Source organism: Aotus nancymaae, unplaced genomic scaffold (assembly GCF_030222135.1).
Source record: "Aotus nancymaae isolate 86718 unplaced genomic scaffold, 86718_ANA_hifiasm-v0.15.2.pri h1tg000064l_1, whole genome shotgun sequence".
NCBI classification, from domain to species: domain Eukaryota; kingdom Metazoa; phylum Chordata; class Mammalia; order Primates; family Aotidae; genus Aotus; species Aotus nancymaae.
In genome coordinates this window covers 9,422,728-9,449,719 of record NW_026988479.1, presented here as the reverse complement: position 1 = coordinate 9,449,719, position 26,992 = coordinate 9,422,728, and the positions used below count along the sequence as shown (strand labels likewise).

General features: G+C 42.0%; 2 protein-coding genes across 3 annotated transcripts in view; one reads left to right on the top strand and one right to left on the bottom strand.

The window, feature by feature from the left end:
- Positions 1–770: 770 nt before the first annotated feature.
- Positions 771–24,219, bottom strand: UBE2B (ubiquitin conjugating enzyme E2 B). Of its 2 annotated transcripts, XM_064366328.1 has the most exons (7): positions 24,179–24,219; positions 20,794–20,985; positions 17,248–17,328; positions 15,308–15,333; positions 10,037–10,126; positions 3,130–3,218; positions 771–1,329 (listed from the first exon to the last, which is right to left on the bottom strand). In XM_064366328.1, the coding sequence occupies exons 2-7, from the start codon at positions 20,955–20,957 to the stop codon at positions 1,201–1,203; spliced, it is 579 nt and encodes a 192-aa protein (XP_064222398.1). In that variant the 5' UTR covers positions 20,958–20,985; positions 24,179–24,219; the 3' UTR covers positions 771–1,200. The 2 variants fall into 2 exon arrangements, with proteins under 2 accessions (XP_064222398.1, XP_012295859.1); XM_012440436.2 differs by lacking the exons at positions 20,794–20,985; positions 24,179–24,219 and adding an exon at positions 19,390–19,501.
- A 698-nt stretch (positions 24,220–24,917) lies between these two features.
- Positions 24,918–26,992, top strand: part of CDKL3 (cyclin dependent kinase like 3) — a 49,496-nt gene continuing 47,421 nt past the window's right edge. The window contains 1 exon segment of the mRNA XM_064366230.1: positions 24,918–25,068. Within this exon segment, the coding sequence (XP_064222300.1) occupies positions 24,918–25,068 (151 nt within the window).

The window sequence follows — 26,992 nt, the reverse complement described above, 5'->3', positions numbered from 1 at the left end:
AAATATGTGCCTTTCTCAAACCAATGGAACCAATTCATTGCTAATACTTGGGGGTATGAATTTCTGACAAATGTTTATGGCTTTACTTTCTTCATTAATCAAAAACCTTTTTAAAATTTTGTTTTTGAGATGGAGTCTCACTCTGTAAACCAGGCTGGAGTGCAGTGGCGCAATCTCAGCTGACTGCAACCTCTGCATCCTGGGTTCAAGCGATTCTCCTGCCTCAGCGTCCCAAGTAGCTGGAACTACAGGCATGTGAGACCATGCCCAGCTAATTTTTTGTATTTTTTTTAGTAGAGATGGGGTTTCACCATGTTAGCCAGGATGGTCTCAAACTCTTGACCTCAGGTGATCCACCCGCCTCGGCCTCCCAAAGTGCTGGGATTACAGGCGTTAGCCTCTGTACCTGGCCTCTCAAAAACCTTTTAAAGTGCTACCAAGCAGCAAAACAAGTTGCATCAGTTCTCTGCTCATGGTAGAGGTGCCAACTGTGAAACTGCAAAAGGTACAGTTTAACAGTAAGTAATGCATGAAGAAACTGTAACAGAGTTGGACAGAATCAAACCAGTTATGTATAGAATTATTCAACTGAAACTAATATAGGTACATTCAAAAGAAAGTTGGAGATTATAATTGCTATTTAGAATCCAATTTGAAGACATCCTTGATAAAATGAATGTTCTTTTGAAATTGTAAATGAAACTATCAGCTGATGGAGAGCCAGAGACTTATTAACCCCTCCTACGCACATAAGGAAATAAGTGACAAAGTCTCTTGCACTGAAGTTATGTATTTTAACAGCTTTACATGTAATATTCATATATAAAAAACTTTAAGTGCTTTTCTCCAATTTAAAAATCTAAAGAATTCAAAAATAAGGCATTCAATATTTGAAAAAGTACAGATTTACAAAATGTGTATATTCTGTCATGAAAACTCCACACCAACATTATACACTTGGAAAAAAATACAAACAGGATATATTACAAATTTATGCAGCAATAACTTAGTTCACACCATGCAATAAAAAGTACATTAATCAAGATACACAAGCTTTTGTAGGTTCTAAACTGAAGGACATTTTTCTTTTTTTTTCTGCAGAATCCTTAAAACCTGTGGCACTTAAAATTTGTTAGCCTTTCTACTGAGAGGTAAATTATACACAACAATGATGAAAAAGATTAACAGACCAGTTGTCTATTATGAATCATTCCAGCTTTGTTCAACAATGGCCGAAACTCTTTTCTCATATTCTCGTTTGTTTTCCTGATAAAGCTGTGCTGCCTGGCTATTGGCTGGACTGTTAGGATTCGGTTCATCCAGCAGAGACTAGAAGAAAAGAGAAGAAAAAACAGATTTGCATAGTTATTCTTTATACTAACAGAGGTCAGATATGGAATATATTACAGAGAAGTTATATGAAACAAATTACTTCAGAGATCAACATGTCATATAATTTTTGGTCTAAATACTTTTAGAAATGGTTTTATAAATACTATGAGGTTTCTTGCTGCTAAGGAACTTAAGCTTCTGAAATAAAGTTCTCAACTGCCTTAAGGCCTATAATTAATTTCAGCTGGGTACAGTGGCTCACACCTGTAATCCTAACACTTTGGGAGGCTGAGACAGGAGGAACCCTTGAGCCCAGCAGTTCAAGAGCAGCCTGGATAACACAGGATACCCTAATCCTATTAAAAAAGAAAAAAAGGCGGGGTGCGGTGGCTCATGCCTGTAATCCCAGCACTTTGGGAGGCTGAGGCGAGTGGATCACCTGAAGTTGGGAGTTCAAGACCAGCCTGACCAATATGGAGAAACCCCATCTCCACTACAAATACAAAATTAACCGGGCGTGGTGGCATTGCCTGTAATCCCAGCTACTAGGGAGGCTGAGGCAGGAAAACTGCTTGAACCCGGGAGGTGGAGGTTGCAGTGAGCCAGGATTGTGCCATTGCACTCCAGCCTGAGCAAAGAGAGCAAAACTCTGTTTCAAAAAAGTAAAAAAAGAAAAAAAAACCCTATAATTTCAAATAAATCAGAAAAGAATATTCTTAAGCATATTGAGACTTTCTCATTAAACCAAGGAACTGAATAGCTTAATTTGGTTAACATATACTACCAATAAATCTCACAGTAACTAACACTGTCTAAGGTTAAACTCTATTACTGCAGTTACTTCGTAAATGTCTGACAGTAAAAGTTGGGGGTAAGTCTTGTTTCCTTTCATCAACAAAACATATACATTTAGCAGGAAGGGAATGAGATAGGAAGGTTGAAAAACAATGCTTACAGGGTGACCAGAATCGGCCAGGCACGGTGGCTCATGCCTATAATCTTAACAATTTGGGAGGTCGAGACCATCCTGGCTAACACAGTGGAAGCCCGTCTTACTAAAAACACAAAAACTCAGCCACGCATCATGGCACGTGCCTGTAGTCCAGTTACTCGGGAGGCTGAGGCAAGAGATTCACTTGAACCCGGGAAGTGGAGGTTGCAGTGAGCCGAGATCAAGCCACTGCAATCCAGCCTGGGCAACAGAGCGAGACTCCGTCTCAAGAAAAGAAGAGAAAAAAAAAGATTACCAGAATTAAAGAAGTGTGAGGAAAAAACTTTAAAAAGAACATCACAAGTCAACATATTATTTCTGCTCCTCTCAAATCTACAAAACTAAAACACCCCTCACTCCATCCCTCCTAAATTTTCATTCAAATATCTATTCTGAAATATTCTGCCAGACTGCTTTGGCAAATGGTTACATTACTTTTCCTTTCTTTTTTTAAAACAGAATTTCTTTGATGGTAACATACTCAATGCTTATCTGCACCTGGCAGTTTCTTTAGGTCCCTATGGTTTTTCCAAGCAATTTTTTCTTTTCCACAACACTTGGCTATGCTTCATAGATACAAATTAAGTTTGACATGTGAGAGCATGTAACTTACACAATTAGGAAAGAGACTGTGGACTGGATTCCATGTAGGCACTACTGAAAGAGAAGTTAGCTGAAAATCATGGATTCTTGTCCAAGCTCTGCCATGGTTACCTGGGTTCTAAGGAGGTTAGAGTGCTCATAAAGGAGCTGACTGTATCCTACAGAATAATGACAAATTGTAATACATCCTAACACACACCTACCTGAATTGACGTTAAGATAGAAGATACATCGTATGTTGGACTCCATCGGTTCTGAAGGATATCTAAACATATGCTACCATCAGCATACACTGCAAAGACAACATTAAAATTGGTTACACATTCACTTTGTCATATCTAACAGTTAAGAGAAATCTTTATAACGAACAGAATGCTTGGCTTAGAAGTTTTAAATATTAGGTACTAAACTCTTGTGTATCACAGGAAAGCCTGTCTTAAAACTAAGGTCTCTTATTTTGCACTTGCTGTGGTTTGAATGTTCCCTCCAAAACTCATGTTGAAATTTAATTGCCTTTAAACAGTGTTGAGAAGTGGGACCTTTAAGAAGTGCTTAGGTCATGAGGGCTCTGCCCTCAATGAATGGATTAATTATGGCAGGAGTGGGCTCCAGATAAAAGGATGAGTTTGGCTCCATTTCTTCTCTCTGTCTTGTGTGCTCACTTGCCTGCCTTCCACCATGGGATGTCACAGCACCAAGGACCTTGCTTAGGTGCCAGTGCCACGTTCGTGGACTTCCCAGTTTCCAGAACCATGAGCCAAACAAACTACTATTGTTTATAAATTATCAGTCCCTGCTATTCTGTTGTAGCAGAAAATGAACTAAGACAGCACCTTATGATCAATAGGCTTTGAGTTAAATTTCTTCAACACATATCATTTAACAATCTGTTTAAATTCCACATTTCTAAATATTCTGAAATAAAGCTTTTAAAAAACTGCTTATTTTTGACATAGCAATTATACTCCTAGAAATTAAGGAAATAAACGTGGACATGCACAAAGATTGACTTATAGAATGTTCACTATAATACTATTTATAAGAGTGAAAGACCAGACGCAGTGGCTCATGCCTGTAATTCCAGCACTTTGGAAGGCCAAGGCAGGCGGATCATGAGGTCAGGAGTTTGAGACCAGCCTGGCCAGCATAGTGAAACCCCATCTCTACTAAAAATACAAAAATTAGCCGGGCATGGTGGTGCATGCCTGTAGTCCCAGCTACTCGGGAGGCTGAGGCAGGAGAATGGCTTGAACCTGGCAGGCGGAGGCTGCAGTTAGCCAAGATTGTGCCACTGTACTCCAGCCTGGGCGACAGAGCAAAACTCTGTCTCAAAAGAAAGAAAAAAAAAAAAAAAGTGAAAAACTGGAAACTAACTACCTTGTGTTCCATAAAGAGGGAACTGAGAGGGGGCTGACTAAATAAACAATGGTACATTCATATAACCAATACCAACACAGTCACCAGAAATGGTACACATCTACTGTTTATATAGTAAGACATCCACAGAATAATACCTTAAAAGTAAGTTTTTAAGGCCGGGCACAGTGGCTCACGCCTGTAATCCCAGCACTTTGGGAGGCCAAGGTTGGGAGTTCGAGACCAGCCTGACCAACATGGAGAAACCCCGTCTCTACTAAAAAATACAAAATTAGCCGGGCATGGTGGCATGTGCCTCTAATCCCAGCTACTCAGGAGGCTGAGGCAGGAGAATCGCTTGCACCCGGGAGGCGGAGGCTGCAGTGAGCTGAGATTGCGCCATTGCACTCCAGCCTGGGCAACAAGAGTGAAACTCCATCTCAAAAAAAAAAGTTTTTAATTATTTATTATTCCCTATTTTGATTAAGAAGTTTTATATAAATATTTTCATTTAAAGTATATGTAGTCACAAAAATATCTGTAAGACTTAATGTCAAAATATAAGTAGTGGATATACTAGTAGGATGATGGATGATCTTCCTTTATTTTTGAGACAGTTTCGTTCTTGTTGTGCAGGCTGGAGAGCAATGCAATGGTGCAAATCTCGACTCACTGCGACCTCCACCTCCCAGGTTCAAGCGATTCTCCTGCCACGGTCTCCCATGTAGCTGGGATTATAGGCACCTGCCACCACACCCAGCTAATTTCTGCATTTTTAATAGAGACAGGGTTTTGCCACATTGGCCAGGCTGGTCTGAAACTCCTGATCTCAGGTGATCCACCCGCCTTTGGCCTCCCAAAGTACTGGGATTATAGGTGTGAGCCACCACACATGGCTTTTTTTTTTTGAGATGGAACCTCTGCCTCTGAGGTTCAAGTGATTCTCCTGCCTCAGCCTCTCGAATAGCTGGGATCACGGGCATGCACAACCACATCCAGCTGATTTTTATATTTTTAGTAGAGAAAGGGTTTTGCCATGTTGGCCAGGCTGGTCTTGAACTCCTGACCTTAGGTGATCCACCCACCTCAGCCTCCCAGAGTGCTGGGATTACAGGTGTGAGCCACTGTGCCTGGCCAGATGATCTTATTTATTTTTTTTGAGAGTCTCACTCTGTTGCCCAGGCTGGAGTTCAGTGGCGCAATCTCAGCTTACCGCAACTTCTGCTTCCTGGGTTCAAGCAGTTCTCCTGCCTCAGCCTCCTGAGTAGCTGGGATTACAGGCATGTGCCACCATGCCTAGCTAATTTTTTTTTTTTTTGTAGAGACAGGGTTTCACCATGCTGGTCTCAAACTCCTGACCTGTGATCCACCCACCTTGGCCTCCCAAAGTGTTAGGATTCCGGGCGTGAGCCATGGTGCCCACCTGATCTTCTTTTCTTTACTCTTCCTTGTGTTTATGATTTATTTGTGCAATGAGTATACATTCCTTTCATTTAAAAATAAAGTGACTAACAGGTATTAAAAGTCCTAAACATGTGGGAAGGTTCTTCCCATTTTAGACTGATTCTGTGAAAATACAAACAATTAACGTAAATACCTGCCCAACTGTGAGACTATTTATCTGTACAATAAATTTCTAGACGTGAACTGCTATATAAGACAAAGGGTAAATGCATTTAAATGTTACAGATATCACTTCACAACGGTGTGGGAGTGCAAATCACACTTAAATGCTATTATTCTTCAGGGCTCTATCCTAGGCCCTTTTCCTTCTTTTTTTTTTGAGACGGAGTTTCGCTCTTGTTACCCAGACTAGAGTGCAATGGCGGGATCTCGGCTCACTGCAACCTCCGCCTCCTGGGTTCAAGCAATTCTCCTGCCTCAGTCTCCCGAGTAGCTGTGATTACAGGCGCACATCACCATGCCCAGCTAATTTTTGTATTTTTAGTAGAGACGGGGTTTCACCTTGTTGATCAGGATGGTCTTGATCTCTTGACCTCATGATCCACCAGCCTCGGCCTCCCAAAGTGCTGGGATTATAGGCGTGAGCCACCGCGCCCCGCTCCCCTTTTCCTTCTTACCCTTTATACATACTCTGGGCAATCCTATTCACTCCTGTGGCCTCATTTACCATCCATGCTCAGTACTCCCAATCGTTGGCCTTAGCCTAGTAGATCTATCTCTCACCTTCAAAGAAATATAGCCAACTACTGTCTCTCCCACAGAAACACCAAACTTAGTCATGTAAAGCAAAAATTAGCACCTCTGTAAAACCCATAAAAGTATAAAACAATTTTAAAGTTCTGAGTATTTTTGAGAATCCAAAAGTAAACCAGAACTCAAATTATCTATCAACTGATGAATTGATAAACAAAATGCAGAAGATCCATACCACAGAATATTATTTAGCAATAAAAAATGAATTACAGATACTCTATGTCACAACATAGATGAACCTTGAAAACTTTATGCTGGGTGACAGAAGTCAGTCACGAAGGACCACATATTATAAGATTCTATTTATATGAAATGTCCAGAATAGTCAAATCTAAGACTGCTAAGAGATAGTTATGGGGCTTTTTGTTGTTTTTAAAGTGGTCATGGTGATGGTTCTGATTATGCTAAAAACTATATGAGCTATATAATTTAAGTGAACAGCTTGGTGTGTAAATTATATTTCAATAAATGTTTTTTAAAAATTAAACCAGAAAATTAAATTATAAAAAAGTACTCATAGTAAAAATGGAATCCATGCTGTTTGTGAAAACCAAATACAGTTTTCTTAAAAATTTGAATTTCTTAAGTTCATAACCCTAGATTTATACCCCTTACTCATTCTACAGTGTTTCCTACCTCGATTTAAAGACCCCCCTTACCATAATTGGTTTGGTTTTGATTCAATAACGAGTCTAAGCCAGACAAAGCTACAGTTGAATAAATGGTAAATGACTTGGGAACTTCCCTAAAAGGAGAAACAGAAAATAAAATTAAACCTGTCTTGGACCAAAAAAAAAAGCAAAAATGGCAGCTAGAAGGAAAAGGCAACTTCACAGCAATGAAGCACCAAAGGTTGTATTTATCACTGGAAAGTCACCTTGATTCCAGACACAAAACACATCTCTCCTTTAGGTAGGGAGCTCTATAATGTATTCTGCAGCACAAGGGACATAATCAAGAGGACCTCTGAAAATGTTCTTCCTCAAAGTGAGTTGGCTGATGGGGAATATCACATTTAAATAAGCAAAGGCAGAAGAGAAGCTTCAAGACTGAAGAGGAGCTTCAAGAATTTGGAAAAGCTCTTTCACATGGTAATTTATAATCCAGAATTATAAATGTAATTAATATATGTAAACAGCAAGATGTCAAGAAAGACCAAATTTATTACAAAGGAATTAGCCATCATTTAATGAAGAATAGTAACTACTCTACTGAGTGAAACTGAGAACAATTCTACTGAAGGAAAAAAATGAAAAACGAAATTAAAAGCTTTAAAAACATAAAAGCCTCTGACCCAATAATCCTCACTTTAAAAACTTAGTCTAATTGTTATGCAGCAATTAAAAAAACAAACAGAAAACTCAGTCAAAATAATAATTGGTATCTGAAAATACTTATTTTGAGGCCAGGCACAGTGGCTCACACCTGTAATCCTAGCACTTTGGGAGGCCGAGGCAGGCGGATCCCCTGAGGTCAGGAGCTCGAGACCAGCCTGGCCAACATGGTGAAAGTCTGTCTCTACTAAAAATACAAAAATTAGCCAGGTAAGGTGGCACAAGCCTGTAGTCCCAGCTACTCGGGAGGTTGAGGCAAGAGAATCGCTTGAACCCAGGAGGTGGAAGTTGCAGTAAGCCAAGATCACGTCACTGCACTCTAGCCAGCATGACCGAGCAAGTCTTTGTCTCAAAAAAACAAAAAAAAACAAAAAAATTTAGGTTGGGCGTAGTGGCTCACACCTGTAATCCAAGCACTTTGGAGGCCAAGGCAGGAGGATCACCTGAGGTTGAGAGTTCAAGACCAGCCTGACCAACATGGTGAAACCCCATCTTAAAAAATTAAAAAAAAAAAAAAAAGCAAAAAAATTTAACAGTTTTAAGAATGTTCAAAGTGCTATTTAAAGCCATAAACAATTGAATACTATCAACAATTGGACACTGGTTAAAAATATGATAAGATCTATGTAACAGAACATTTTGCCATTAAAAATAATGTATCAGAATTTTTTTACTTATTTTTTTTTAGACAGAGTCTTGCTCTGTCACCAGGCTGGAGTGCAGTGGTGTGATCTAAGCTCACTGCAATCTCCACCTCCCAGGTTCAAGTGATTCTCCTGCCTCAGCCTCCTGAGTAGCTGGGACTACAGGTGCAGGCCACCACACCCAGCTAATTTTTTGTATTTTTAGTAGATACAGGGTCTCAACATGTTGGCCAGAATGGTCTTGATCTCTTGACCTTGTGATCTACCCACCTCGGCTTCCCAACATGCTGGGATTATAGGCATGAGCCACTGTGCCTGGCCCAGAATATTTAATAAGGGCAAATGTTCACAGCGTATTTAAAAAAAAAAAAATCACCTCACTTTATATATAACATGATCCCAATTTTTTTTTGGGACAGGGTCTTGCTTTGTCACTCAGGCGGGAGTGCAGTGATGCAATCATGGCTCACTACAGCTTCAACCTTCCAGGCTCTAGCAATTCTCTCACCTCAGCCTCCGTAGTAGCTGAGAATACAGGTATGCACCACTGTGCCCAACTAATTTTTGCATTTTTTTGTAGGGACGGGGTTTTACTATGTTGCCTAAGCTGGTCTGGAACTCCTGGGATCAAGCAATTCACCCGCCTCAGTCTCCCAAATTGCTGGAATTATAGGCATGAGCCACTGAGCGTGGCCACGGACTCCAATTTTGTATAAGCAAAACTGTACTTTTTTTTGAGGTAGGATCTTGCTCTGTTGCCCAGGCTAGAGTGCAGTGGCACAGTCATGGCTCACTGTGGCCTTGACCTCCTGGACTGAAGTGATCCTCTCACTTCGGCCTCCATGAGGAGCTGAGACTACAGCTATATGCTACCGTGCCCTGTTATTTTTTAAAATTTTTATAGGGACGGGATCTCACTATGTTGCCCAGGCTGGTCTCTAGCTCCTGGGCTAAAGCAACCCTCCCACCTTGGCCTCCCAAAGTGCTGAGATTACAGGTATGAGTCTCCATGCCCAACCACATATTACTTTAATTCAGGAGTTATTAAAACAACTTGACCTCAAATTTGAAAGCTTGATAAGATTCCACTACAGAAACAAAGGCTAGAAAACGTGGCTCATTCCTGAAATCCCAGTGCTTTGGGAGGCCAAAGTGGGAGGACTGCTTGAGGCTAGGAGTTCAAGGACCAGCCTGGGCAGCACACAGACTTTGTGTCTACAAAACAGAAAAAGAAAAAAAATTATCTGGGCATGGTGGTCCATGCCTGTCATCCTAGCTGCTTAGGAGTCTGCGGCAGGAGGATTACTTGAACCCATGAGTTTGAATAACAGCTGTGATGACACCACTGCATTCTATCAGGGAAGACAGAGTGTAACCCTGTCTCTGAAGAAACAAAAAACAAACCAAAAGTCCACAACAAAAAACATGGCTAACAGGGACACAGAAGCAACACCTATGAGTGAGCCCTACTAGTGAAAAGTAAGGGGCAAGAGCTAAAAGGAGGGAAGCAAAACTCTTTCCCCCACTATGATCTGCAAAATCTAAAAAATGCTACTTACCATTTGGATGAAACATTTTGGATAAAAACCTAACAGTTGGTGGTTTATTTGGATATTCTTCAGAAAATTCTATTACTAGTTTAAAAGTACCTAGAGAGAAAACAAAACAATTATAGTAAAGAAAAGCATAACTTTTTATCTCATCAATCAGTTCTCAACTGCATACTGGTTTCTGCACAACCACATATAAGTTAGTATGTCAACTTTGGTTCAGCACACAAAACATGCTAAATATACTCTATTTATGTTAGAGTGATTAACACGCAGCATTGGCAAGCAGTTGGGGACGAGCACATTCATGTTGCTATTGGTGGGAGTGTTAACTGTCACATTTTTGGAAGGCAACTGGGCCCTAGCTACCAAGATTTAAAATGCATATTTGAAGAACTACAAATAGTTTATCATAGTTTGGAACGGAGGACAGTCAAAGGATTTTGAAAGGGGCTGACTACCACATGGCAAAAGACTCATACTGGAGGTGTGGGTACTTATGTGATAGACTGATTCTATCTCCACACCAATTACTCCATTTGAATATGCCAAGAATCATTAAAGCTTTAGTGTCATTTCCTACTTTTGGTTATCGCCAACAAGGTACATGTTGGTCAGTCTAAATCAGCATTTAACCACTATTAACAGTTTGTCTTTATAGACTTGTTTTGGGCTTACTTAACTATCCAGATGCCGTTTCTTTAGAGGAAGTCCTCTAACTACAACCCCTTGAACATATTCAGGAAGCTGGGACTTAATCCTAATGAAGTCAATAAAACTTGAAACCAGTCCATATATCTCTACTAGGTTCTTTCCTTATTTCATCAATGCACAGTTAAAAACAAAACAGTCTTTCTTGGCCTGCATTATAAGCTCTTGGCTTTAGTCTATTAGGATTATAGCTCACAGCTAGGTAAATATTTTATATTATATTATCACGGTCCTATCTTTGTCATACAACCTTCAACTCCATACTTAAAAGTTGTTTGGAAATTTGAGACTGGAAAGGCCAAAAATACAAGCAACCTAAAGTGATTTCTATTTTGTATTTTGGCACATATTAATAGAATAGAGAAACTCTGAAACATTCTATGAAGTTAGCCCTAAGCCTAATTATATATTTTTTAAGTTTTCATTTTAATTTTAATTACAAAAATAACAGCTGTACAGTGTAAAATTTCAGGCAAAACCACATATGAAGCATAGCTATCCTTAAACTTTTTGATTGAAGGACCTCTTTACCCTCTTAGTCCTACCAGGACCACACTTCAATGTGAACTAACTGAACATGAAGCTGGTAAGAGATGCATGCAATAGCATACCATTTTATAGTATTTCTATTATAGAGATACAAAATCAGTAATAACCTTAAGAGCACCAAAGTAGTACAATATGCCAAAATAATTAGAAGGTGATGAGGCTTGTGTATTTATCACTTTCTAATTTCTGAAAACTGAGTTTTTATATTATTTTAAAAGAATGCCTTTTTAATAACCAGTTTGCAAAAATAACGTTAACAACCGGCTCTCATGAATCAGTATAGGCTGCCTCCAATACACCACAGGATATACTTATTGATATTTGTTGTATTAGAAACTGTAACTCAGGGGTGGGCGCGATAGCTCACGCCTGTAATCCCAGCACTTTGGGAGGCTGAGGCAGGCGGATCACTTTGAGGTCAGGAGTTTGAGATCAGCCTGGCCAACATGGTGAAACCCATCTCTACTAAAGATACAAAAATTAGTGGGGCGTGGTGAAGCACGCCTGTAATCCCAGTTACTTGGGTGGCTGAGGCAGGAGAATCCATTGAACCCAGGAAGTGGAGGTTACAGTGAGCCCAGAGCACGCCGTTGTACTATAGCATGGGTGACAAAGTAAGACTCCATTTCAATAAGAAAAAAAAAAAAAAAAAAAACTTAGAAACTCTTCATTAAAAATAACTACAGCTGGGTGCGGTGGCTCATACCTGTAATCCCAGCACTTTGGGAGGCTGAGGTAGGTGGATCACCTGAGGTCAGAAGTTCGAGACTAGTCTGGCCAACATGATGAAACCCCATCTCCACTAAAAGTACAAAAATAAGCCAGGCATGATGGCATGTGCCTGTGATACCAGCTACTCGGGAGGCTGAGGCAGGAGAATGGCTTGAACCCGGGAGGCGGAGGTTGCAGTGAGCAGAGATCGCGCCATGGTACTCCAGCCTGGGCAACAAGAGTGAGACTGTCTCAAAAACAAAAACAAACAAAACAACTGCAAACTCCTTACACATTAACCCAACAAGTTAGATTACATTGCAAACCCATTACACATAATATAAATGAAAATTATATTTCTCCCCAAGTTAGTGATAAGTGTAAGCATTGTTTTATTTTTGCAACTGTCTCTTTAATGACTGGTTTAACAGAAGACAGCTAGATTCTTTTATCTGCTTCTGCACTCAATCTGTTACAATATCTTGTTTAAGTATAAGAAGAAAATCTAGGCTCACACAAATATGTAATTGAAAAAAGGAGTATTTTCTTTTTTTGAGACAGAGTCTTGCTCTGTCGTCCAGGCTGGAGTTCAATGGTGGCCTCTCGAGTAGCTGGGATTACAGGCACCCGCCACCATGCCAGGCTAATTTTTGTATTTTTTAATAGAGATGGGGTTTCACCATGTTGGACAGGCTGGTCTTGAACTCCTGACATCAGGTGATCCACCCACCTCAGCCTCCCAAAGTGCTGGGATTACAGGCATGAGCCACTGTGCCTGGCCACACTTTTTTTTTTTTTTAATTGAGACAGAGTCTTGCTCTGTTGCCCAGGCTGTAGTTCAGTGGCACAATCATAGCGTACTGCAGCCTCAAACTCCTGGGCTCAAGCGATCCTCCCACCTCAGGCTCCTGAGTAGCTGGGATTATAGGCGTGCGGCACCATGCCCAGCTTATTACATCACTTCTGAGAATATGTCTGCCATACATTTAAACATAAATAACCACAGCTTGTCTGTCATTCTTTCAAATAAAAATGTTCCATGAAAAAAGTAGTTCAAATTGCAACTCAAACAACTGCACAAGTGCTTTTCTTCCAGACAACTATCATACTATGACATGCAGAAGTGCTTTGTTCATACATCTCACTTCATCATACAGAATATTAAAAGATAGATACTCGGGCCGGGCGCAGTGGCTCACGCCTAGGACGAGGTGGGCAGATCACCTGAGGTTGGGAGTTCAAGACCCCAGCCTGGCCAACATGGTAAAACCCTGTCTCTACTAAAAATACAAAAATTAGCTGGGCATGGTGGCACATGTCTGTAATCCCAGCTACTTGGAAGGCTGAGGCAGGAGAATCACTTCAACCTGGGAGGCGGAGGTTTCAGTGAGCCAAAACTGAGCCACTGCACTCCAGCCTGGGTGAGAGAGCGAGACTCCATCTCAAACAAACAAACAAAAAGATAGATACTCAAGGATCCAGAGCTTCATAATACTAATAAAAATGCCTTGAAATTAAGAAAAATTGGCAGTTTCTTTTTTGAGACAGGGTCCCACTCTGTCGCCCAGGCTGGAGTGCAGTGGCTCCATCAGGGCTTACTGCAGCCTTGACCTCTCGGGCTCAGGTCATCCTCCCAAGTAACTGGGACTAAAGGCATGTACCACCATTCCTGGCTAATTTTTTGTAGAGATGGGTTGCCCTAGGCTGGTCTCAAACTCCTGGGCTCAAGTAATCCATCTGCCTCAGTCTTCCAAAGTGCTGGCTATACAGGTGTGAGCCACTGTGCCTGGCCAACTGGCATCTTTTAAAATGCAAATACAATCACTGTTAGTATGGTTTGGTGCAACCATCTAATGCCTTGATTTGTTCTAAGATAGGAAACTGCTTAGGTGTAGTTTTTAGCCACCACTGGTTTTGTACCATCAGTGCAAATGTCAACATTCTTAGTATGATGAGATTTGACTGCAGGGTCTCTGAGAAAGGGTCTCTGAGACCCCAAGGGGTTTATGGAACACACACTTGAGAATCCTTGATGTAGAGAAAAAAGGTGAAGTCCTTAAGTACCTCCTCGTTCAACTCCTTTCCCCCACCTACAGATAATCACTGATAACAGTTTGGTATATAACCCTTTAACACAGACACACATATATGTATATATTTACTGAAAATGTGATGCTACAACAAACATTATCCTTCAGTTTTTTTGTCCTCTTAAAGACATCTGTCCAAATCAATCTTATTCTTTAACAGGTACATATTCCAGAGTCCAGATACATCATAATTTGCTTAGCCATTTCTCCCACTGGACATTCAGGTTACGTCCTTATGAACAAGCGCTGCAGTCAGTATTCTTGGATAAATATTTTTGATGGATTAATTCTGAAGTCATTTTGTTAATAACAAAGCTGTTTGATAATTTCTTAAAATCCAACACTGTAATTAGGAAAAATCTAAGTACCTGGTTAAAATCAATTTGATAAGCTCAATTATAAACACATTATTAGAACGAGTTTCCCATTTTCCTAGCTCCTGATATAAATACCCAACTTGAGATGCATAAGATTATGCAAAATGATAACTACTTATGGGTGTTAAATGCTAGTAGTACTTGAAGCTACTGGCAGCTACGTATGTTTTAAGAAAAATTTCAGCTCAACACCATATCAAGTATCAAAGATAACAAAGTAAAAAACATGATTTACTCTTCTGAGGTTCACCTTAGAGATATGGTTATTAAAGCCAACTAAATTTAAACTATTCTCAACATAGACACTGCCATCCAGGCTTACAGTTCTACAGGAAAATATTAAAGTAACCTTTGTTTTTTTTTTTTTTAAAGCTGGAGTGCAGTGGCCTGATCTCAGCTCACTGCAATCTCTGCCTCCTGGGTTCAGGTGATTTCCCCTGCCTCAACCTTCCGAGTAGCTGAGACTACGTCACCATGCCCAACTAATTTTTTTTTTTGTATTTTAGTAGAGATGGGGTTTCACCATGTTGGGCATGATGGTCTCCATCTCCTGACCCTGTGATCTGCCCGCCCTGGCCTCCCAAAGTGCTGGGATTACAGGTGTGAGCCACTGTGCCTGGCCTTTAAGTAACCTTTAATATTGGTTACTTTACCAATGGATGTGACCAAGCTGATGTGGGGAAAAAAGTCCCTTATAAAGTATAAATTCTGCACAGCTTTACTAAATTTTAACTTGGCCTATTAACCATAGAAAACGGCTTCAAGTGGATACGTTGGTGTTACAATTTTCTACTAAAAAGCAACCTCATAACACTACAGAAAACATAATGAGTATGACTTACCATCTTCAAAGGGTGTCCCTTCTGGTCTGAAAACAAGAAGATTTCTGATTAAAAGAAGTTTCTCATTCTGCTTTTTATTGACTTTCAAGAGTGGAAATGATAAATTCCAACAGAAAAAGAGGGACCCATTCTGATGATTTGTCGAGTTTTAAGATACAGCTTAATAACACCTTAGCCCTGGATTTTCGTAAATGCAGGCATAAAGTACAACTTTCATTCTAAGCTTTCTTTTTAGGGTGGTTTTACCAAACCAAACAAAAAAACTTGCCCATAATTTTACCACAAAAAACTTCCAGTTCATTAATACTGACCAGTCATTTTGTACATATGTATATTTTTTGTTTGTTGTTGTTTTTTGTTTTTTTCTGAGAAGGAGTTTCACTCTTGTTGTCCAGGCTGGAGTGCAATGGCGTGATCTCGACTCACTGCAACCTGCTTGTCCTGGGTTCAAGGGATTCTCCTGCCTCAGCCTCCCGAGTAGCTGGGATTATAGGCATGCTCCACCACACCTGGTTAATTTTTGTATTTTCAGTAGAGACTGGGTTTCACTATGTTGGTCAGTCTGGTCTTGAACTCTGACCTCAGGTGATCCACACACCTCAGCCTCCCAAAGTGCTGGGATTTCAGGTGTGAACCACCACGCCTGGCCACATATGTATATTCTTAAGAGAAAAAGTCATCTTTTCATTTTACAGCAATAAGATGGAAAGCAATACTCTTTAGTTATGATGCTAAACCCAAGTGTCCTGCTTTCCAACAGATGCATAACGCTTGTTGAAATAGGCTAAGCATAGTTGCTGTCACCAAAAAGCCAGATTCTCTTGCTCAGATCCTTGCCCCCACATCCCAATTTCATACTTCCTAAGCAGCAGCATAGTTTAATTATTACTTGCAAGGCATATTCAGAATCTCAAAGTAGCCAGATAATAGCCTGAATATAATAGAAGTGCTTTATGAGGGTGAACCTCACTCATTTTCCACTAGTCTTTAAATGTAGACTCTTGTAGCTGATCTGTAGTATCAGAATTCTGTTTCTCAACATATTCCTTTTACTTTTTAATGCATATCTCAAGTTTCAAAGGAATGAAAAAAAAAAAAAAAACAGATCAAGTCTAGAAAAACCAAAGAAAAAGCATTAGGAAAATTTAAATTAAAAAGCATATATGCAACATATGTAGTAGGTAAAATTTACGACTCCTTCTCAAATGGCTGCATTCTGCTATTTCACACTGGGCTGTGAATCATTTTCACTTAAATATTTGCCACAGTAGAAGTTCTTAATATTTTTGGTTCCAAATCTTGTAATAGCTCCAATAGAATGAGAGCATTTGCATGGTATATTTTATACAAAATAATTTATCTTTTCTCCTTTATTATTCCATTCCATTTAGTTTTGAATAGCATTTTAAAAGTAAAACCTGAAGTGATTATAAAACCCTATGTAATAAAAGAGGAAATAAATTTTATATAACTGCTGAAATTTTTTTCCTTTTTTTTTTTGAGACACAGGGTCTTGGCTCTGCTGCCCAGGCTGGAGTGCAGTGGCATAATCATGGCACTCAAACTCCTGGGCTCAAGTGATCCTCCTGCCTCAGCCTTCCAAGTAGCTGGGACTACAGGTGTGCACCACTATGCTCAGCTAGTTTTACACTTTTTGTAGAGATGAGGTCTCACTATGTTGCCCAGGCTGGGCCAAAACTCCTTTTTTGGGGGGCGGGGAGAGAGAGAGACTCACTGTCTCATTATATTGCTCAGGCTGGTGATGAACTCCTGGGTTCAAGCGATCCTCCTGGGCATGAGCTAAAATTCTAATTAAAAAAATTTATCTTGTAGTTTTAGTCCTTAAGATTTCTCATTCTACCCTAGTTTCTTTTCCTAGACAGTTGTTATATATTCACTTAAAGATTCAACACACATCTATTATAAACCGTTCAACTCACCCAAATATAACTGCATTCCACTGCATGATGTTGTTTTCAGATGGTGCACCACTGACACCCACAGGTGGGTCCTCTTGTAACCTAGAAATCCATAGTGGTAATTAGAAAGTTGAACATTAAGGCCACTAAGGAGGCCACATAAACACCTACAGACACTATACCATCTATTGTGACACAGAGACTAACTCCATTTCCTTGTTATTGTAAACGAAAATGAATCCTATGACTTAAATATATTAACCAGGTATATACACTTATTAAATACCTCTCCAAATTATCTAAAAATGTAAAAGGCTTGAGAATCATCCCTCTTTCAATATTATCAAGATTATTATCTCTTCAAGAATTGATGCATACAGACCGTCCTCTTAAACCAAAAAAAGTTTAAAACCTCAAAAGCAAATAATATTTTTATAGAACTATTGATTTTGCTGCTCTAAACATCCAAAGACTGTGTGTCTTAACCACAGGTACTTCTGCAAAATGGCTAAAAAAAAAAAAAAGCAAACCTCAGTGTAAACACTAAATGACTGAAAACACATTAATTACGAAACAAGTATTAGGCAGATTTACATTATCCCTTTTGCTTCAAACAGCAATGGCTTTAAAAAGTAATCAGTAGGTTTTCCGCCAGTCCCTATTTTAAGGCTCTGCACTAACACCAAGTCTACCTCTCAGATCAGGAGACTCAATACAAGGCTTTCCAACATTCCTCAGTCAAATTCTTGTAACCTGCAGACCTTTGGAAAACTTCAAAAGGTGTCATATATTCAACCCAGAATTAAGCAGAGCATTACAGTAAGGAGCCAGGGCGACAATGACATGAACTAAATTACTATTTGAATTTTAGTCACGAGTGCCAAGCAAATACACTGATTTCAAGCTTTAGAAAGATGACTTTTGCACAAAAAAAGGGCATCTCCTTTCAGAGACTGTAGCCTCAATTAAAAATGCTACATTATACAGACAAATACATATGCAGTTGTTTTCATGGGGCATCACACTTTGCAACTAGTCCACATTAAAAAAATGGTTTTTAGTCAATTTCAAGCAAATTAGGCCACCACGAACAGAAGCCTCATAAGAACTGCACTGCTTGACGCCTACCTTTAAATGGCTAAGAGAAGCTACCAATGAATTAAATAAGTTGGCCAAAGCCCAAAACAATGGATGGCTTCCAAATGCTTCACATAGGCTTTATAATGGCTGAGTTGAGAGGCGACTTCCTGAGCGACAAATCTAAGTTTTTAGGCCAGACATTTTGTCTCAATTAGGGCAGGTATCCCCAGAAAAAAAATTTAAGAAAAATGTACAGAGTATCAAAATGCTGTTTTCTCACTTATGTTTACTATGTCTCTAAGTAATCATTTTCTTCCTCACAACCCCAATACCTCCTAACAAAACCCTATTTATTTACCAAAGGAGGCCCAGGGAGTATCAAATTAGCGCCAGTCTAAGGGAAGGCATTTTTCCAGACTCGGGAGGCTATAGATAGGGCTTTCTTCACCAGCCAGAGCTGAGTTCCAGAAGGTACTGGCAGCCGGGGTGGCCAGCTCTGAGGTCCCAGATCTCCAAGTCAGTTCCCAAGGTCCTTTCAGGCGGGCGGGGACAGAGTCGGATTTCAGGGGATGGGTTAAGCTCCGGGCCTCAGGCACTGGACCCCACCCTCACGGTAGAAATGGAAAGGACTGGGGCGTGAGGGGGAAGGGTTCGCCCCAACCCGGCTCCTCGGAGAAGACGGCGGGGCGGTGAAACAAAGCTGACTGGTGCAGCCGGCGAGGAACAAGCTCCCGCAGGAGCTCGCTTTGAGAGGACAAGAAGGGGGCGCCGCAGGGTGCAGGGGCGGGTGGAGGAAGTCTGATCGCCGGGCGGCTGGCCGAAATGGGCAGCAGGGAACCCTAGGCCAGTCGATCGACACCGTTTTACTTTTCGGGGGGAGAAGGAGTATCGAAATTATTCGGTCGCCAGAGCGAGAAGCAAGGATAAGGGAGTGGAAGCCGAGGCTAGGACCCGGCTTCCGCCAGTTCCGCTGGGCCCACAGCCGGCCCTCGGAGGGTCACAAGGGGAAGGTGTCCGGGATCCCCACCCTGCAGCCCCGCAGCTTCGAGGGGCCGTCATCTAGGCGGAGGTGAAGGCCCTTACCGCTTGAAATCCCGCATGAGCCTCCTCCGGGCCGGGGTCGACATGCTCCCCAGCTGCCCTGCGGTCAGATTGAAAGAAAAGAGTCCCGCGCAGCCCCCCCACCCCCCGGCGCGGCGGCCAAATCACCGTGGGTAGCCGCCGCCGCCGCCGCCGCCGAGACTGACAAACAACCCTGCAATGACGTCTCCCTCCGCCGCCTCCGGATCCCTCCGCCCTCCGCCGCTACCACAGAAGAGCGCTGGGGGAGGAGGGGGTGGGACGCGGGAGCGCGCGCTCCCTGAGCCCTTCTCGGGGGCTGGGTTCAGCCTGGGCTTCCTGAAATGATCGACAAGTTTGTGTACTTTGTGCTCACACTAGAGGTTGTGGATTCAGAGACCACGGAACCGAAACACTATCCTGTCTCCCTCCCCGTTATTAGTTTAGGCTCGGCGGGGTGGAGACAGGGGGACTCATCCGGGCCAGAGATTTCAGGGAAAGGAGGTGGGATGACGTAAGATCACGTGACTGACCGTGGCCTTGTCAACAACCCACCCCTGAAGGGGAGGGGGAGAAGTATCTAGAACCACGTGTCCCTATGACGCGTTTAGAACGGGTCACGTGAAAGCCTCGCCTGGATGTGAGTTTCAGCCAGGTCTATGAAGCCGGTTTAAGAGGGACATATCTTTATTAGTTGTTTCCTGTTTATTACAGGTTAGAGACAACATTACCCAAGAGGTCATGGCAGAATCAACAGCTTGTTTTGTTTTCTTTAAACTGGGACCAAAAATAATTCCCCTCTGGTTGGTTCAGTGGCTTATCAACTCTGGTATTGGGGCAAGAAGAGTGAGAGGATTGCACGATCTTCTAAGGCAGCATTGAATGTTGAGGCCCACACAACAATCTCCTGAAATGCTTCCTTGAAGCTACCAAATAGTCTTTCAGCTTTGCAGTGGGGTTTCTAGTATTGGAAATTTTGGGCAAACATTAAAGGATGGTGTATTATGCAGTTTTTCCTTTCTGGGTCTGCTTTCATTTGAAGATATGTGTCAGAGTCCGGGACTTGCCTATTGTAAGGCCGGTTGCCTTGCCGGGAGCTCGGACACAACCCCCTCCCTCCCTGGGAGCTCCGGCACACCCCCTTCCCTCACTGGGAGCTGGCGCACACACCTCCTTCCCTCGCCCCGAGCTTGGACACACACCCCCCCCCCCCCGCCCCCACCGGGAGCCCGGAAAAAAGCCCTGCCAGGACCTGCCCGATACCATTTTGTCCCATTCGGGCCCCACTCCCCGCCTGCCATTTTGTCCCATCTGGGCCCCACTCCCCGCCTGCCATTTTGTCCCATCGGAGGCCCACTCCCCACCAGCCATTTTGTCCCATCCGGGCCCCACTCCCTGCCATTTTTGTCCCAACCGGGCCCCACTCACCTTGGACACAACCAAACGCCTCCACTCCCTATAAAACCCCACGTCTGAGAGGAGTCCGCGCGACTTCTCCGGTCCCTCCTGTCGGACCGCGGTACCTCGTCCGCGAGCCTGAATAAATTCCTTCGCATTGGATCTTCTTGTACTGGCCTCAGTTTCTTCTTCATTTTAACTACGCGAGAACAAACCTTACACCTATGGGGGGGTGTACCATTGTATTTTTAAGGAATGTGGGGGTGCAGACTTCCAGGCATATCAATGAGTGGTTGGTTGTCAAAGAAACCTACAAATATGATTCATACCTGGGGGAGAGATCCTTAGACATGAGTGAGGGTTATAAATCTAGCCTGAGATAACTTCAGGTTTTCCACACTAGCAAGTAAAGTGCAAATAGGCCAGAAGTGCCCCCCCATCGCCAGGGGGTTCAGAAGTGTTGACCTCCCACAGACCTTGAATATTTTCTTAGTTACTGCCCTTCCCTCTATTGCTTCCAATTCCTACCTTCAGGCCTTTGTTATACTAAGGACTCTTGAGTACTTTTGTATCCATTTGGGGAATCCTTCAGCTCAACAGGAAAAGGGAAGGTGGAATGAAGACCTTAGCACTGCCTCAACCTTGCCCATAGTTACAAGGAAGCAGAGTTAACTTTTCCAACTTCCCTTGCATCTTCCTTTCTTCAAACCCTGAATTCTCTCTCTGCTTCCAGTGACTGCTTTGGTGATCGAGTTAGCCAGGCCTAACTCTTGATAGGTCCTGTTAAACATTCACAATGTGTTTTCTAAGTCAAAAGCTGAACATTCTTAATTTTTTTGCCTTTCTGCCATTGCAGTCCTAACCCTTCCAATAGCAAAAGAGAAAGATACACATGTAGGGTTACATGGAGAAAAATGGTCAAGAGAAACTATATCTTAAAAATATTCCCCATGAGCTGAGGCATTAGCTCATGCCTGTAATCCTAATACTTTGGAAGGCTAGGAGTTTGAGACCAGCCTGGGCAAAACAGGAGATCCTGTCTCTGCAAAAAGTAAAATTAGCTAGGTGTGGAGGCACACACCAGTAGTCCCAGCAACCCGGGAGGCTGAGGCAGAAGGATCGCTTGAGCTGAGGAAGTTGAAGCTGCAGTGAACCATCATCATGCCACTGAGACCTTGTCTCAAAAAAAAACCAGCAAAAACCAAAAACCAAAAAACCTTGTAATTTATCATTCAAGGCAGTCACTGAAAGCAGAGACAATTCAGGGTTTGCAGAAAGGGAGGTACAAGGAAAGTGGAAAAAGTTAACCCTTTCTGGTTCCATGGAACTATGGGCAAGATTAGGACAATGCTGAGGTCCTCCTTCTACCGTCCCTTTCCCTGTTGAGCTGAAGAATTTCCTAAATGGATACAAATGTGCTCAGAATCCTCCTGACTGACCAACGAAGTCCTGAAGATGGGAACTGGAGGCAAGAGAGGTAAGGAATTCAGTGACTACAGAGCTTTACAATTGTTTTGGAAACAGTTTATTATTTTCCAAAATGAAATAACATTTTTGACTAATTCAGTGAATCTGCATCATAAAGTCTTACAATTGTGTATTAGCAAGAATCGCTGGCTGTCCTGGTTAACCAGGCCTGCCACAACCTATTTGTAGAAGGAATAATTTTAAAGCTATCAATTGTATGCTGTTATCAATTCTGTAGCTCTGGATTATGAACTCACTGAGGGCAGGGAAGGGACTCCACTTGGTTTTTTTCTCCTGGGAAAATTTTTTCTTTTTATTTTTTGAGACAGAGTCTCGCTTTGTCACCCAGGCTGGAGTGCAGTGGCGCGAACAGGGCTCACTGCAGCCTTGACCTTCCAGGCTCAAGCAGTTCTCCCACTTCAGCCTCCCAAGTAGCTGGAACCACAGGTGTGCACCACCACGCCTGGCTAATTTTTACATTTTCTAAATTTTGTAGAGATGGGGTTTTGCCCTGTTGCCCAGGCTGCTCTGGAACTCCTGGGCTCTAGCCATCTTGGCCTCCTTGGGATTACAGGTATGATCCACTGTGTGCAGCCTCCTTGCAAATATTTAGCCCACAATAATATGCTTATGCCAAGTTTGAGCCCACTGTAAGATTTACTGTGACATTCTTACTTATAGATGGCATTTTATATTGTGGTTCAATAATGTTCAAAGGAATTCTGAATATTTTAGCTGATCAATGAAAACCATGACCACTTCTCCTTTCTCTGAATATAAACCCTAGCAGCATAGAAAACTTGAGAAGCTTTAAAAATGCTAATTTATTTAAGCTATCCCAATTAAATCAGGCTCTCTGGGCACGGGTGTGGACGTGGGGATTGTGAGTTGCTTTCTTTTTTTTTTTTTTCTTTTTTGAGACGGAGTTTCGCTCGTTACCCAGTCTGGAGTGCAATGGCGTGATCTCGGCTCACCGCAACCTCCGCCTCCTGGGTTCAGGCAATTCTCCTGCCTCAGCCTCCTGTGTAGCTGGGATTACAGGCACGCGCCACCATGCCCAGCTATTTTTTGTATTTAAAAGCCCTCCAGGTGTGATTTAAATATGCATGATGAAGTGAGACCCACCGGACTAGAATTAATGCTTTCTCTTATTTAGGGGAAGCATAGCGAGATTTCGCCTTTTACATTTAACTCATTTTACAGAAAAAAGGAAAAAAAAAGCTCTATTCAATATTTAAAAAAAGCACTCCTTAGGGACTTGCTCTAGTGATGTGGTGGTTGTTCATTACGGACTGTCACTCCAGCTGAACTCTGTCTACTTAAGCAATTAGACTCCGGCCTCTATTTCTGTGCCCTTGTACATCACTTCCTATATGGTAGAGCCCTTCGAATTACTTACTTGCCTACAGTTTGACTTGTGGTGAGGGAGGGTTCTTTTTTTTTTTTTTAAAAAAAAACAAAACAAAAAGATTACTAACAGTTGGAAAAAATTTAAAGGCATATGGTATGTGTTCAAGAAGTTTTTAAGAACCATGTTGGCCAGGAGTGACGGTTCACCCCTGTAATCCCAGCACTTTGGGAGGCCGAGGTGGGCCGATCTCCTGAGGTCCGAGTTCCAGACCAGCCTGGCCAACACGGTAGAAACGCCGTCTCTACTAAAAATACAAAAATTAGCTGGGCGTGGTGGCGCGTGCCTGTAATCCCAGCTACTCGGGAGGCTGAGGCAGGAGAATCATTTGAACCCGGGAGTTGGAGATTGCAGGGAGCCGAGATTGCGCCACTGCACTCCAGCCTGGGCAACACAGTAAGACTGTCTCAAAAAAAAAAAAAAAAAAAAATGCGGACGCTCCCCACCTCCATTCAAAAGTAACCTTGTAAGGAGGCTCAGCTGCGACAGCAACCTGTACTGCCCACCCCATTCCCAAGAACTCTTCCACCTTACACCTACCCAGAACAGGTTCCGTTTCTTCTCACTTTCCCTTCCGGGTCGGGACCTTGATCACGTTCCGGTCTTGCGCACTAGGGCTAGAACGCAGCAACCGCCACCGCCGTTTCCATGGTAGCGAGTGGCCGGAGCCTTGGCTAGGACCTAACCGACAAAGTAGGGTCAGTGTTTCGTGGCCCCACTGGAACTACGCAGAGCCAGGCCAGCGGGACCACAGAATGAATGGGCTGAGGCAGCGGCAGCTGTTTGGATAAAGTCGACAGCTGGACGTGGGGCGTGACGCCGGTCCGGCATCCTAAGACGTCTAGTTTGAATTGAGGGCGGGACCGGTCTTTTTTGTGACCTTGGGCCTGATAAGTAGGCGACTACTGTAGTGCGGGAACTTCTTATTTGACAGGAACGTGACAGGAATTGTGGGAACCCCATGCTTGATGGATGGTGACTTATAGTGAGGTAATCTCAAGATGTTGATGGGCATGACCGAGACAGCAGGAGTACCCCTAAGTTCTGGTGAGAGTTGGAGCCTCAGAAGGACACCTTACTCAAGTTGTCTTTAGTTCCCAAAGACAAAAAAGCTCAGTGGAAAAGATTCCTTTGTTTGTTTGTTTAATGGCTCTGTTATTTGAAACTATGGGTTTATTGTGGATATGATTATCTAGTTTGAATAAATAAAAGTATAAACGTTTAACATTTTCCATTTTCTTTCTTCATTTCTATAAAGTAGTAAAAGCCCAGCTTGAAAATGGAGATATATGAAACCCTTGGAAAAGTGGAAGAGGGAAGTTACGGAACAGTCGTGAAATAGAAACGTAAGAATACTGGGCAGATAGTGGCCATTAAGATATTTTATCAGAGACCAGAAAAATATGCGAACAAAATTGCGATGAGAGAAAGTTTCTAAAGGTTTGCTTCTTTTGCCTTAATCATCTAAGTCAAAAGAAAAATTGTTATGGAATGAAAAGTTGCATGAAATATTTTAGTTCACACATGTACTGATTCATGTTATATAAAAACAAGAGTGATACTCTATCTTGTCTACATTGTGTAATTTTGTAGTTAAACAAGATATATGTGTTTTGGGTATGTAACAAAAGCTATGCCAATATTGTTTAATAATTATTCAGAAATATTCAAGTATAATACTTAATAAAAATTTCTGCTTTGTGCAAGGCATGGTGCTAGGTAGTAGTGAGACTCTAAGGAGGTAAAAGATACTTCCTGCTCTTAAAGATTTCTATAATCAGAAAGGAGAGTATATAAAAGTAATACTGAATAAAAAGTGGCTTGTAATAAATGCCAGGAAATCAACACAAAGTCCTTTCCCTTGTAGGGAAAGTTTTTTTGAGGAAATGGGGCATGAATTAGGCTTTGAAGGATGTGGAGGGTCTAGATAAGAGGGAGAAACTGTTTTCTAGGTTAGAGGAACAACATAAACTCAAAGAAACTAAAAAGGGACAAAGGATAAAGGGCAAAGTGGAAAGCACAAAAAGCAAAGACATTTGCCTGTAGAATTTTCTGAGTGGAATTGGAAAGAGGTACATTAGAACAGTAAATTGGAGGTAAATTTTAAAGTCTTTTAAGCTAAGAAGTCAAAACTTGATTTTTAAGAGGTGGAAAGTCAGTGAAGGTTTTGAATTCAGTGTAAAGAAATGTAAGTTTTAATCTAGCGCTATTGTGCAAAATGGATTGGAGGACTGAGAGTAAAAACAGGTTCTCTTCAATTAATGAATTTTAGGAAACGTCTGAGGGCCCTTGCTAAAATGCAGCAATGTGAATGGAGAGTAAAGTTAGAACATGGTATATTGTAAAAGAAGACATGAGGCCAGGTGCAATGGCTCATGCCTGTAATCCCAGCACTTTGGGAGGCCAAGGTGGGTGGATCACCTGAGGTCAGGGGTTCAAGACCATCCTGGCCATCATAGTGAAACCCTGTATCTACTTAAAAAAAAAAAAAAAAAAAAAAAAAAGCCAGACATGGTGGCTCACACCTGTAATCCCAGCACTTTGGGAGGCCAAGGCTGGTGGATCGCCTGAGCTCAGGAGTTTGAGACCACCCAGGGCAACGTGGTGAAACCCCATCTGTACTGAAAATACCAAAAAATTAACCAGGTGTGGTGGCGCATGCCTCTAGTCCCAAATACTTGGGAGGCTGAAGCAGGAGAATCGTTTGAGTCCCAGAGGCAAAGGTTGCAGTGAGCTGAGATTTCCCACTGCACTCCAGCTTGGGCTACAGAGTGAGACTCCATCTCAAAAAAAAAAAAAAAAAAGAAAGAAAAAAAAATAGCCAGGTGTACTGGTGTGCTCCTGTAGTCTCAGCTACTTGGGAGGCTGAGGCACGAGAATCACTTGAACCCAGGAGGTGGAGGTTGCAGTGAGCTGAGATCCTGCCACTGCACTCCAGCCTGGGTGACAGTAACTCTGTCTCAGAAAAAAGAAAAAAGAAGACACGAAAGAGTGTGGAAAGCTATAGAAAGGCAGGAGTCAAAGGTCTCTTTTAGGTTCAGTGATTGCTACAATTGATAGAAATATGGAAGACCCAGAAATGGTTTGGGAACTACTTCAATTTTAGAAATGTTGAATTTGAGGTGACAGGAGTACATTTAAGAAAAAATGACCAGTAGGCTTTTAGAGATGAGGAACAGTATCAGGAGAGATCAGGGAAGAGGATAGAATCCTATGAAGGTGTGACAGTTCAACCCAGGGGAAACAACTGAGGAATGTGGAGAAAGGAGCATTAACGTTCTTTGGAGACTGGGTAGAAAACCAATGATTTAAAAAATATTGAAATATGTATATATTCTATTTATTGGAATCTAC

Bases quoted from the DNA above. Each gene is read 5' to 3' on its own strand.
- UBE2B (XM_064366328.1), bottom strand. From the start codon at position 20,957: ATGAAGAAGAAACTGAGGCCAGTACAAGAAGATCCAATGCGAAGGAAT. The intron at 17,329-20,793 runs GTGAGTGGGGCC...ATGGATTTCTAG, and splicing joins GGCGTTTGGTTGTGTCCAAG to GTTACAAGAGGACCCACCTG. The intron at 10,127-15,307 runs GTAAGTCATACT...TTTTCTCTCTAG, and splicing joins AGGGACACCCTTTGAAGATG to GTACTTTTAAACTAGTAATA.